At 36.7% G+C, this 12,573-nt stretch overlaps 1 protein-coding gene across 1 annotated transcript; it reads left to right on the top strand.

The window, feature by feature from the left end:
* The first annotated feature begins 8,099 nt into the window (after positions 1 to 8,099).
* On the top strand, positions 8,100 to 12,547 carry LOC108725006 (luc7-like protein 3). The gene is made up of 3 exons (XM_018451758.1): positions 8,100 to 8,228; positions 9,740 to 10,014; positions 12,052 to 12,547. The coding sequence occupies exons 1-3, from the start codon at positions 8,100 to 8,102 to the stop codon at positions 12,158 to 12,160; spliced, it is 513 nt and encodes a 170-aa protein (XP_018307260.1). The 3' UTR covers positions 12,161 to 12,547.
* The last annotated feature ends 26 nt before the right edge of the window (positions 12,548 to 12,573 follow it).

Here is a 12,573-nt window from a genome sequence, read left to right as displayed (position 1 = left end):
ATTTAATGAAGGAATATAGTAAGTTAATTCAAATTTAGTTTATTATCTAAGTGTTAATACGAACACTGTTTATTTTGTAACTAAGCAATTCAACCACAAAAATAGATTGATTAGTTGTTTTCTTAATTACATGTTTGTAATAAATAATACATTTTAATACACTTAGAGTTGAAAATAACAAAATGTTACATTTAATTTAAGGAATTGGTTTAAATTTGATTCTTTAATATTTAAGTATAGATATTATATGTCACACATAAGTATTTTTCTTTTTACGATTCTCTCAAGCATTGAGAATAATATTCGGTGTTTGAAAAGTCAATCCACACACACCACAACAATTAAAATATAATTTTAAATCGCAAAATATTACTTCCGTTTCACATATGAATACTTTTAATTTGAATACTTCTAGAAGAAATAATTATCTAACTTGTGTTATCACGCAAATAGAGAGTAAGTGATTGAAAGAAGCAAATAGAAAATAAAATCAAGATGATTACTCATCAACACTTAATTAAACAATCCGTTTATAATAGAGTAACTCGGATATTTATGCCGCGCGAGAATTTACGCCGCAGAAGTCAGAAAAAATAGAAGGAGTGGAGATAACGTACACACAACTATTCTGCTATATTGTGTTATGATTTCAGTTTTCTACTGTTAATGTTAATAAAATTATTGTCATTTGAATCGATTTGTCAATGTAGTCAATACCGCAATCATATATCATAATCCACATAAAATAATTATTGTAGAGATTATAAAAGGCTCAATGGCTTTGGTGATACATAAGTATAAAGGGATAGTAAAAAATGGAGTAGCAAAATATATAAGTGCTTAGCTCTTATATTTTTTATTCAGCTTAATGTCTCGTATACCCTACTTGTTTGGGATATACGACATTTTTTGCGAGAGGGATTTATGCCCAAAGCATACAAAGTGTGCAGATTGGATTGAGTGCACTAATGTAATAAATACACGAAATATGTATTATGACCTCACGTCTTAACACTTGTAATATATGTAAGATTGTAATTATTATCTATCACTTTATATACACATTTATCATTCTTATTTCTTAATAATATTTTGTAAACACATTCTATAAGTTATTACTGTGTCATTTTACGTCTTATTTATAAGCATTATTTTATTTGTAAATTTTTCATGAGCCGTATATTCCATCCCAATAGGATTTTTAATATAAAAAATAAGTATTTCGAATTTCTAATATTTTTTTAATAATAGACAGTACAAAGTTTTTATTTATATAGTTCATTTGTCTTAAGCATAGTAAATAATACTTAATAAATTAAGTTTTAGATACGGCGTATATACCAGAGCTATCCTATGCCAAACGAAATGAACTTAAAGCTAAATGAAACTAAAAGTCATTTCAGTCAACATGTAGATCATAAAGCATCAAAACAGCTACAAAACTTTTAACGATAAAAATTTCAGAAAGTTTTGATGTCTTAAGTCGACCGTTAAAATTTGTCAGAATTTTGTTTTTCAATCAATTTTAATAGATCTTTACGTTAATAGAAATTGTGTTATTTAATTTTAATATTACAAATGGAGATTTGCGACAAATAATGGTATTTGATTGAATTATTATTAATAGAAAGCCGATACTAAATTAATTATATCTAATTTATTGTTTGAATGCTATTTGATGGTTTGATATGCACTACATAGTATCAAACAGAAATAATTAATTCATAATTTGTCATTTACGTAATTCAGACGATAACACATTTATACGCAATTATACGTAATCTAAATTGTAATATATTTTTATCTGTTTATATTAAATAGAAGATACAATTGCGATAAATATTGGTACTCACTACTTGATTGATGATGATAATTTCAGTACGAGTTACATATATCCTTTAAATGGAAGAATATTTATAAAATTATGATTAAAACTTGATAACATGGCAAAAATGTGATAAAAATGTAAGTGTTGCAGACAAAATATATATTTCAGCAAAACTACTGAGTTTTTCTATTCGATTTTCCAGAATGTTTAGATAAGAAAAAGTGCTATCTTTGACAGTGAACTCTCGTGATCTCCTAGCGATCTTTATCGATGCGCTCAAGCAATAACGATTAAACAGCGGTTCGCCATTGCACTGGTCAGTGCGTACGTGTATTTGCAGAAGATAGCACGAGTACGTTGACAACGAAGAACCAACGACTCAAATAGAGTTCGTTTCTTTTTTCCTCCAACGGATCAACGGTCACCGTGTTATCGCGCTTAAATTATCCGGCAACTTGTAACTAACATTGGCATCCGGTGCTTCGGCGGATCGATGATGGAGGACGTATAAAATCGTACGTCGAGAGTTCGCGATATAGAAAAGAGTAGGTGGTAGAAATTGGACGCAAGAGATTTAGCGCCGATGCAATTTTAAATAAACGAATTACGATATCTCCTTCTTGTTCGCAACTTTTTATTTGCCACTGTATACCAGGCCTACCGATACCGGACCCGATACGAGAAAAATGTTTCCTCAATACGAATATTTTGAAATCTCTCGCGTCCTATTAATCTGCCAGCCCTTTCTATTTCAACATTTTGTATTTTAGAATTACGCTACGCGGTCCCTTCGTGACGTCAAGATCTCCGCATAAATTGTAACAAATACAACAGCTTCAGTAGCGAAAATCCATGTCATCGATTTACATTAACTGTATTAGGTATTCATTGCGGGATTAGTAATCATGAGTTAGTACCTCCACGGGATTGCCGAGCTGTTCGTAAAGGGTTACAGAATCTCTCTTGCTCCTTCGTCGGAAGTAGATTGGAAATTCTGTTTTTAAACCGTATCAACTTGTTTGCAACTTTATTCGTTTCATCCCCTGAAAATAAATATGTCCCGCGCGCGTTGCCACGTCGATTCTATAATCGACGCGACAGGCTAAAATTATTACGTGTTATTTACGTCGACATTACATGCAAAAGTGCATCAGTAAATATCGATAAATACATGCATTAACGGCACTTTCACAGAGAGATATTATTGGTCTAATTATCGACAACGATAATTTTTGTAAATTTCTCGCAATTGACATTTAATCTAAATTGAGAGAACAGCAATCTAAAATATCTAAATGCTTCTGATCGATAATCGCCTACAACTCGTAATAGTTTTACAAGATTTATTAAATTGGGTCAAATTAATTAAATTTTAGTGTATACCTTTTTAGAATTCTACTTTTACTCAATAAAAGTTTAATAATTTTTTTCTTTTTACGATTATCTAATATTATATTGTCAAAATAACATATCTATCTAAAGTTATTAAAAGAAATTAGGATAATTTGATAATAATTGATAACAGGCTGAACTATTTTTAGATTATCTGATATACCAATGTATAATACAATAACATGGTATTATTGAAAATCAGAGAAGCGCGCTTCTGACAGAATACAGGCATTTAGTTATGTGAATTTTAAAATATCAATACTGAAGCTGTCGGGCCAACACGCAATCTACGTTTCTATCATTTCTATCAATTTTCAAGCAAAGTTTACGACTCCTATTGATGTGCAGCCATGTATGCTCCCGAGTATGCTTGAGTGCATCACAAATACACAATCAGCAACAACGAAAAGCTTGAATTGACGTAAAACTCTTATACAGCAATTTCATTTCGGCCATAGATTTTAATCAACAACACATTTTTTTAAATATGCTTGCTAGCGTGTGATTGTTTAAGGATGTATCTGAGATACAATCGTTGACAAAAGTCCCCCAAATTCGAAATATTTGTATAACTGCGCCAAACGTGTAGTAAAGCTACACGAAGAGCAGTCTTTCTTAGAATTTATCCTGGAAATATGATAGGGGACAATATTGTATTTCGAAGAACTTTAATGTAAATCTCTCCCATTCATTGATAAAATTATAATAAAGTATAAAATAAGTTTGATCGATTTTACTGAAGTGCATGGTAAAAATCTTTAAAATATTGTACCACAACTATTTTCAGGGTAAATTTTAAAAGAAAATTCTCTTCGTGTAATGACAACTTATATAAATAGTAGATAATACAATATATTTATTTTTAACTTTTTTAATATTTTTCACTTTTTTAATATTTTATTAACTTTATTTGTCAACTTTTTATAACAAAACATTATTTACCAGTGCAAAACGGACAAAGTAATTGGAATATGGTTAAAAAAGATAAATATGCATTATTTATACAATATAAATATATTATGGCAGAATATGGCATATGCCATATTGAGCCATACATACATACATACCGCAAAATTGTTATGAATAATATTATAATTTCTCTGAAACCGCATTGTGAAAAATGAATCTAATTTTGCAAAAAGTTCCAGTAATTTAGAATTTATACGTATAAAAAAAATTAAATTTTTTTGGTACTATTTCTTCAATACTTTTATCACTAATTACATTCGACAAAGTTGCGCGTTTCCCGTAAAAAAACGTCTCTTATAGAACTTTAATACTAATACTGACCAATTAATCACTTATTTTCAGTATTAAAAATACTATTAATAATATTTTTAATACTTAAAATAAGTTATTAATTGGCCAATACTAGTATTAAATTTTTATAATCATCATAATTTAAATAATAATTACTCTCTAACGGTTTAGTGAATTTACTTGAAATTTTTTTTTGGTATATTACAGATAACAAAGGAAGAGTTTCCCAAAGTTTCATCAATTTGATACTATTTTTGAAATAGCTCAGATACTTTAAGCCTTAAAATTATATGATGTCATAATAAAGTAAATATATCAGTATGAATGATATCAGAATGATATAATAAAGTAAATATATCAGTTAAAATACATTGAAGAAAATTGCTGAATATAATTCAGAATTTATTTGTTAAAAATATCAATTTCTCTCACATATTTTTCTGTTAAATATCTACTAATATTTTATTTTTTAAATGCTGTTGATGAGAAAATTAGTAATGGAGTAAAAATATTAAAATTGAATAAAAATGTTGAAATAATTATAAATATAGAATATTATTACGAGGTATATTAAAGATCATTATTAATTATATTTATCTATAAAACTTCCGGGTATTTTTCTCAAAAAAGCTGTCCGATTTGCAAATTATTTCCGTATCTTGATACATCGTTAAATGCTAACATTTTGTAAACACTGTAGTTTACTTCATCAAGGCGAGAAGCAATCTGATATTGAGCTGCCTCTTTGGAATATTCTTTTTATGTACGTTGTTAAGGAGAGAGGGAAAGGAGAGAGGAAAGAGGACAGTTAATATGATGGAAGAGGAAGCCGTTGAAACTGTGATGAAGGCGATTACTTTCGGCTGATTAATTTTCAAAAACTGAGAGGATAATTTTTCATATGATTATATCTAGTAAACGTCTTTGATTGGAACTTGTGTGAAGAGGGATTCTACATCAAAGCTCTTCAGCATGTCTCCAGAAAGTAATTTCTAACTTTCTGGATTTTCTGTATAAAATCCGTCGAGTTGATATATGATTCGGTTTTTCCACAGGTTGTAGATTTTGAGCAAGAAAACACGAGAAGTCATATATTGGGGAATTTATAGTGGTAACAATTGGGATGTTCAGTTTGTGTATTTTTGGCAGTTCGTATAACTGAATAGAAGAAGATTTGTAGGTTTAATTATGTATTGATTTAATTTTATGGGGGACATTACTTTTTTCTATTTAGGATCTTGATATTTTGTACAATTGTTTGTTGTCTTTGCCAAGTTTTATATATATTTTGTCCAAGAGGAGAATCTTTATTTTCTTCCTTTAGTGTGATATATTCATGACTACTATCGAAAATCATTTTATTAATATAAGACTATTTTATTTAATAACCAAATATTAATGTATGTCTTCATTTTTATTAAATAGTTTTCACGTGTCTTTAATAATCTCTTTAATTTGCTCGAGAGAATAGACTTCCACATCTCCACAGAAGATCGAAAAACATTTGGTTTTAAATATATATTAACAGTAATAATATATTATTACTGTTCAAAATAAAAAGATTATTAAATAATAGCAGAATCTAATATTTCGCCGCGTTTTCTACAACAGTATTTTCGTTTACGACGAGTCGATAGCCAAAACCTATTCCATGTTACTACTTGACATTCGTGTTTATCTCTATGTGTGAGAAATGCATCCAATTATTTTATTGTTACGTCAATAGTTTTATTATTTTCATTAATCGTATCAGGTAAACAAGGCATTTTTCGTTTTAGTTCAGTACGTCTAAAACAATTTTTTTCTCTTTTTTTAAAAATTTTATCTGTCAAAATAGAGAGGAAAATAATAAAAAGCAAAGAGCATACAAATATTCATAGAGATATTTGTTGTAAAAAAAAGCTGCGTACACAACTCATCTGCGCAGTATTACGGTTAAATTCGAAACTTATTATTTGCAACATCTGAGTCTCTGGAGGTTCAGTAGGCGAGTATCTCATTAAAAGTTATCGAGAACATATAAGTTTGCTTATAACGCCTATGTAATTAAAAGGTTGCACAACTATACAATTTACCTTATTAGTGATGTATATGTCAAACTCGTTATGACATACTCCAGAGATAATGTTTTTTTTTCTTATTTATATCACCTGCATAACAAGTATCATATTTACGTATCATATAATATTATATTTATTGCACGCGTTCATCTACAATGAAAGATATTCCTATATATCTCATGTTCCTCCTTAAGAAAAAAAAAGAACGTTGCAATAATTGTACACTGCAGAAAAATTAATTAGCACGCTCCGGAAGAATTATCATATGTTTAGTTTTTTCCGGGTAAATCTATTTCTGAACGACGGACGTAAAATCGCTATAGTTATTTGTTTAAACGTACGACGAACCATCGTAATAATTTTCTATCTTTTCTACGAAACTAGTTATAAATAAATGAACTTTGAATCGATGCGACGGGAATAAAAAGAGACATGTAAATAAGAGGTCGACGTTGTTCTAGGTGCTAAAAATTTCAATCCTTCATTTATCGTATACGGAGTGTCCCAGAATTATACTTGTGCTTTTCTTATAAATATCAATAAATGCTAAAAAAAGTGATAGTTATTTATGCATCAACAGCTTTTTGTTACGAACTATTGAGAATTAAATATACTCTTTTACCTGACGTTTTTTCTTTGAATCTGTATAGAAAGATATAATCAAACCTTATTTAAATTTTATATTAATTAAATTTCTTACTACTCATTTTTCTTCTCTTGAATCACATTATATTTAATTAAATCGTAATTGAATAAAATAATCAGTAAAAAAAGCTAACATTTTTCATGCCTTTCATTAAATAGAGATTAAAATTGCGCCAGTAAATATGCTAAAATAAATAGTACGCGTGTTAGAAATGTGTGTGAGTTTCGAGAATTCCAAATCTAATGAATGTGTCGTCACGCTGTGTATTTTACGTCACGCACGTTAATTTATGGCAGCAAACAGCGAAGGTGTAACCATTAGCTAACAAAATGGAAGAGATATGAACCGAGTATATAAAACTGGACGATTAATTAATGAAAACTGTCCCTGGATCATGAAAGTCAAGGTAATTCGAACGGCAGTCAATTACATGTGTCTTTCGGGGGAAGTTTAAATCGACTAACGTCATCCGCAAACACTCCTACGAAGCTGCAACTGATGTGTTATCAAGAGACTGAGACGATCTCCCGCGAACGTAGGCAGGACCTTGCAACATGCGTAGCCAAACAGTGATCGAAAGAACGTGCGTCAGGTGATGGCTACATGAGAAGAGATAGAAACTGGGCGGTTACGATTAGATGCGCACGGCGAGGCACCCAGCCCGGCTAACTAAAACGGGTAGGGGTGGATTTTATAGGATAGCGAAGGTCGGGCTGGGATCCTTCATTCTAGCTCTTGATTTTGCGATCTCCGCTTTAACAGAGGGAAGGAGAAGAACGGCTGTTCGCTGAGGAACACCGAAACTATAGACATTCTCCCTTAGATATTTCCGGATATCACCCTCTCTCCGTCAGTAGAATTGACATTTTTCTACTTTGCATGCATCTTTCATTTCGAGCTATGTAGGGACTGAATGATATGCTCGAACGAGTCACGAACAGTGTTAGCTGGCGCCAATACGACGTCCTATATTTGCGAGGAGTACGAAATTGTCGTACGAATAGTGGATCGTGGACTGGATGATGGCACTGGTGATGGCCAGGTGAGACGCAAGAAGGGATGAAAGCCACCCCGTCGTCGCTCACTCCGGTGTCAGAGAAGAGGGGTGAGCGCCGGGAGAATGCGCGTTGTATTAAGCGCCGGGTCCTCGCCGCGCAGCGTGGGAGTTAGTTCTGGTGAGGGCGCCAGGCAGCTCACTCACCGAAGTAACCCACCGTCCCAACCCTTCGATCCTCCACATCCCTCGACCTTCGACCAACAAAGCAACCATCCACGGCCGCAACCTCCTCACCATTCGATTCCGTCGTCTCTTCCCGTCGGTTGAGAGCACCTACTTCCGCGCCGTAAAGAAAAGGGGCGAGTCGGCCACTCGTCGCACGGCACCCTCGCGAGGATCTCCTCCAGTGCAAGCGCGTCAACGACGGCGTTCGCGAGGGGGTGTGCATCAACGAGAAGTGGTGCTGTCGCGCGACGTGCCGAGGTCGGGTGAGCGGAAAGAGTTTCGCATCGTGGGAGACGAAGTGAGAGAGCAAGAGAGGGAGAGAAAGAGAGAGAGAGAGAGAGAGAGAAAGAGCAAAGGAAGAAAGAGAGAGAGAGAATCGAGAAAAAGAAAGAGAGAGGGAACGTTTCTCGTCGCTCAATGGAACACCGGCGCGGCCGGTCGAGATCGTCGGCGACGTCAGCACGGGAAGTCGGGCAACCGCGGGAAACAGCCTTTAACCTTTGAAATACGCCGCGCGATTATAGTCGTAGACCAGACATCATCGTAAAAGACCGGTGTTACAGGCCTAGAGAAAGGAAAGAAGAAAGAGAGAGAGAAAGAGAAAAAAGAAGCAGGAGTGGGAAGAGAGACGGAAGGGGGTGTATAACTGCGTTAGAACGAGCATTAGAACAACCTGGAAGATTTGTCCCGGTGACTTCGCGGTGATATCGCGGTGACTACGATACCATACCTTTAGCATAACGTCAGACACCACACGTACACGTACGCACTCACGCACGCACGCACGTACATTCAGCTCGAACGAGCGGACGAGAGAGAGAGAGAGAGAGAACGCGCGCGCGCGCGCGCGCACATTACACGCCCATATATGAACGACCATACGGAAGCGGATCGTGGTGAGCGACGAAGATGTCAGTGAATGAATCGCGCCCTACCGTGGGTAACCGGACGACGTCGTACGTGGTATGATCGCACGGGGTGCTACTAGGGTGCTGTTGTCGAGGCGAACATAGGTCTCTCCGTGGCGCGCGACGATCAAGCAGGAGAGGAAGAGGTAGCGTGATGCATGACGAATGTCGCCAGAACGGTAGCTTCAGTCCCTTCAGTCAGAAATCTAGGTGTCCGCTGAAGAAGGCGGAGCAGTAAAAAGAAGAAAAGTGCGCTCGCATGCAAAGAGGACCGAACGTATCGGAGGACATCCCCTTTCATTCACAGACGTTCCCGGGAGAAGGCCGCGAGGTGAAGGCAAAGAGATATCGTATCGCGATATCAAGAGGATCGCCCACAGAAGATTAAGTGAAGCTGGGCAAGAAAGAAGATAAAGAGAGAAGAAGAATCGAGAGGAAGAGAGAAGAGGAAAGATAGAGACGAAGAGAGGGCGAAGTGAAAGAGAAAGAAAAAAAAAGGAAGAAGAGAAAGAAAGAGAAAAAAAAGTTAGAGGACGAGAAAGGAAAGGGAGTTTAGGTCGAGAAGCGGCATCACGGAACGGCGCGACGCGACGCGGAGGGTCGAGGGAAGAAAAGAGGCCGAGGCGGGAGATCGGAGATCCGAAAGCTCGGAGGAAATACGCTGGCACGGCAGACGCGCGGCGACGAGATATCAAGAAGCAAGTATTACCCACGTAATGCCCCGCGTAACACTGCACCTCCTATCGATGAACCGTAATCTCTGTCTGTAACTCTCCGGGCGTCTCTCGCGCCCGGGCATCCTCACTATACATATATATATGTATATATATATATCGGTGTACCTTTTTTTCTCTGCCTTTGTTCTACACACCCTGTGTACCTCTGTCGCAATACACACTCGTGTACCGCCTACTCCCGCGTCTCGCACCGACAAACGCGCACCGCTCTCTGCCACGGCAAGCCTTTGCTTTTTGAACGTTTTTCGGGCACCTGTTGATATGACCGACCTACATACCACACTGCTATCCACATTATGTCACCCCTTCATAATGTCGTACGGCACCAGATTATCGGATCCGTTACTCGGGATCCGATACTCGAGAATCGTCGCGTCCTGCGTGTCGATCCCGCTCGCGCGAGTTACGTCGCCGCGGACGGTCGCGACGCGTATTAAACACGGCTGATATTCATTTCTATACCAATGTACATTACCTTTAATCTCGGTTTAATTTACTTTCTATCCTTTTTTTAATTCTTAGAATTGGAAAAAAGATAAAAAGTAAATTAAACCAAGGTCAAAGTCAACTTACATTGGTAAAAACAGGTACGAATATCGCGCGATGACGCAGATTTTAGAAAGACTCGAAAAATTCCTCGTGACTTGAACCTGAATCGATATCGTAAAGCTATTTAGATTGAAGCTACTTGTTTCATCTCTCAACGCAATCGCGATTCATTTTCTTTACTCGATATTTAAATTGCAAATCGACGATGCTCGAAGTATATATGAAAAATTTGAGAGAAAGATTGTGTTTTCAATCGTGAAAGATTTCTTTTCATCAGAGGGACGCGATTAAATTCAGCGCAAAGTGTATCATGAATCGCCGTACAAAATCTCCGTTTCATAATAAAATACAGAATCGCTTGGGGGCGTTTAAGTTCGATTCATAAATTTTTATAGCAGGTATTCCGGGGAAGTATACTTGGAACGGCGTTCCGTTGCACGCATAACATTCTGCAACAAGGATAAAATGATACCTCATGCGTATTATGCATGCAACGGAACGCAGCCTTGGAGTAATTCTAGTGGTCCGGGTGGGTTTTGATATTCGAGTCTATCACCGAATCCGAAATTAACTCAAACGAAACTTGGGTCGAGTACGTGAATGAAATTTTAGCGCTCCACATAGCGTTTAGGTACAAAATTTGGAATTTACAGAAAGAGCTAAAAGGAATCGCGCCAATAATCTTGTGTAAATTTCGCGTTGCGATAGTCTCTCCGTTTCGTAATGGCACGCTCCGTGAAAATGACTCCGCAGTCACGTACGCGGCTTATCTCGCCAACATTATGGTCGCGGCTCTCGTAGCGAAATTTAGGTAGGCGCGATTATTTACAAGCGAACACGTAGATGGTTAATTAATCCGTGGATTATCCGTAATCGCGATCGCCGCCGGGGCGTCGTAGCTTGATTTCCGCTTTGTGGAAATGTACAATATCCGGGATATTCGTTCGATACGTAAGGAGGAAGGGAAGCTTATAGGGACGTACGACAGAGAGGAAACGAAAAAGAGAGGGTGGGCCGATTGAAAGAGCAGAGAGAGGAAGAAGGAAAGAGAGAAAAAGATAGAGAGAGAGGCAAGAAAAGAAAGGTAAGCGAATGAGGAAACAACACCGAGGGAGAGGGTCGTCTCTCGGAGAGATGGTAGCTTTATTGGCGAAAACGCGAAACGATCGCGGGCGTTTAACATGAGTGGCACCATCGATTGATTTAAATGTTGTCCACACTCGAGCACCTTATACGCATCTATGAGCACGCACGATGAGCACCTCCGATAACCACCTCCACACGTCGCAGCACTTCTGTTGAATATCCTGAGAAAAAAAAAACAAAACCAAAAGTAATAGATTAAAAAAAAAAGAAAATTTATAAAAACCATCACAAATCTTTTTGTGTTCCTGGCACTCACGGTTATAAGATATCGCACGTTGTTCTCTATTAACGACCTGATTTCAGGACGGTCGGTACAGGACGTGTGCGCTTTATCACGAAGGGAAAACCAAGGTCGCGGCTACTATCATGGACTACCGAAAGTGAAGCGTATCGATTAGAAGAGCGAGCATAACGCAATCAAATGTCAAACGTAATACGCCGTGCATTCGATCTAATGATTTATCCTTGACAGGAAAAATCAAGGAAAAAAAGAGAAAAAAAAGGAGAAAGGCCCAGTACTTCTCGGATCTCCTGTGATAGAATCCGTGGTCCCAATTGGAGCATGCTCGGCAGATTGCAGTTGATACAGTTGCACGCGTAGCACCGTTACGTTTTCTATGCAATAATCGTCGTTGTGTCGTAACATATCGCCGCTCGTGATTTTTTATCAAGTTTATCCTTCCCTTCCTCGCCCTCTCGATATCAATCGACCGCCCCGTATCTCCCGCCCACCCTGCACACACACACACACACACACATACACACACACACACACGCACTTACACACACATACACACATACACGCACGCACACATACACACACAC

The sequence above is a fragment of the Mycetomoellerius zeteki genome, unplaced genomic scaffold (assembly GCF_001594055.1).
Source record: "Mycetomoellerius zeteki isolate Tzet28-1 unplaced genomic scaffold, Tzet1.0 scaffold321, whole genome shotgun sequence".
Taxonomy (NCBI): domain Eukaryota; kingdom Metazoa; phylum Arthropoda; class Insecta; order Hymenoptera; family Formicidae; genus Mycetomoellerius; species Mycetomoellerius zeteki.
The sequence above is the reverse complement of the archived record's forward strand: the minus strand, read 5'-3'. Positions and strand labels throughout refer to the sequence as shown.

Bases quoted from the DNA above. Each gene is read 5' to 3' on its own strand.
- LOC108725006 (XM_018451758.1), top strand. From the start codon at position 8,100: ATGATATGCTCGAACGAGTCACGAACAGTGTTAGCTGGCGCCAATACG. The intron at 8,229-9,739 runs GTGAGACGCAAG...TAAAGAGAGAAG, and splicing joins ATGGCACTGGTGATGGCCAG to AAGAATCGAGAGGAAGAGAG. The intron at 10,015-12,051 runs GCAAGTATTACC...ACCTGATTTCAG, and splicing joins CGGCGACGAGATATCAAGAA to GACGGTCGGTACAGGACGTG.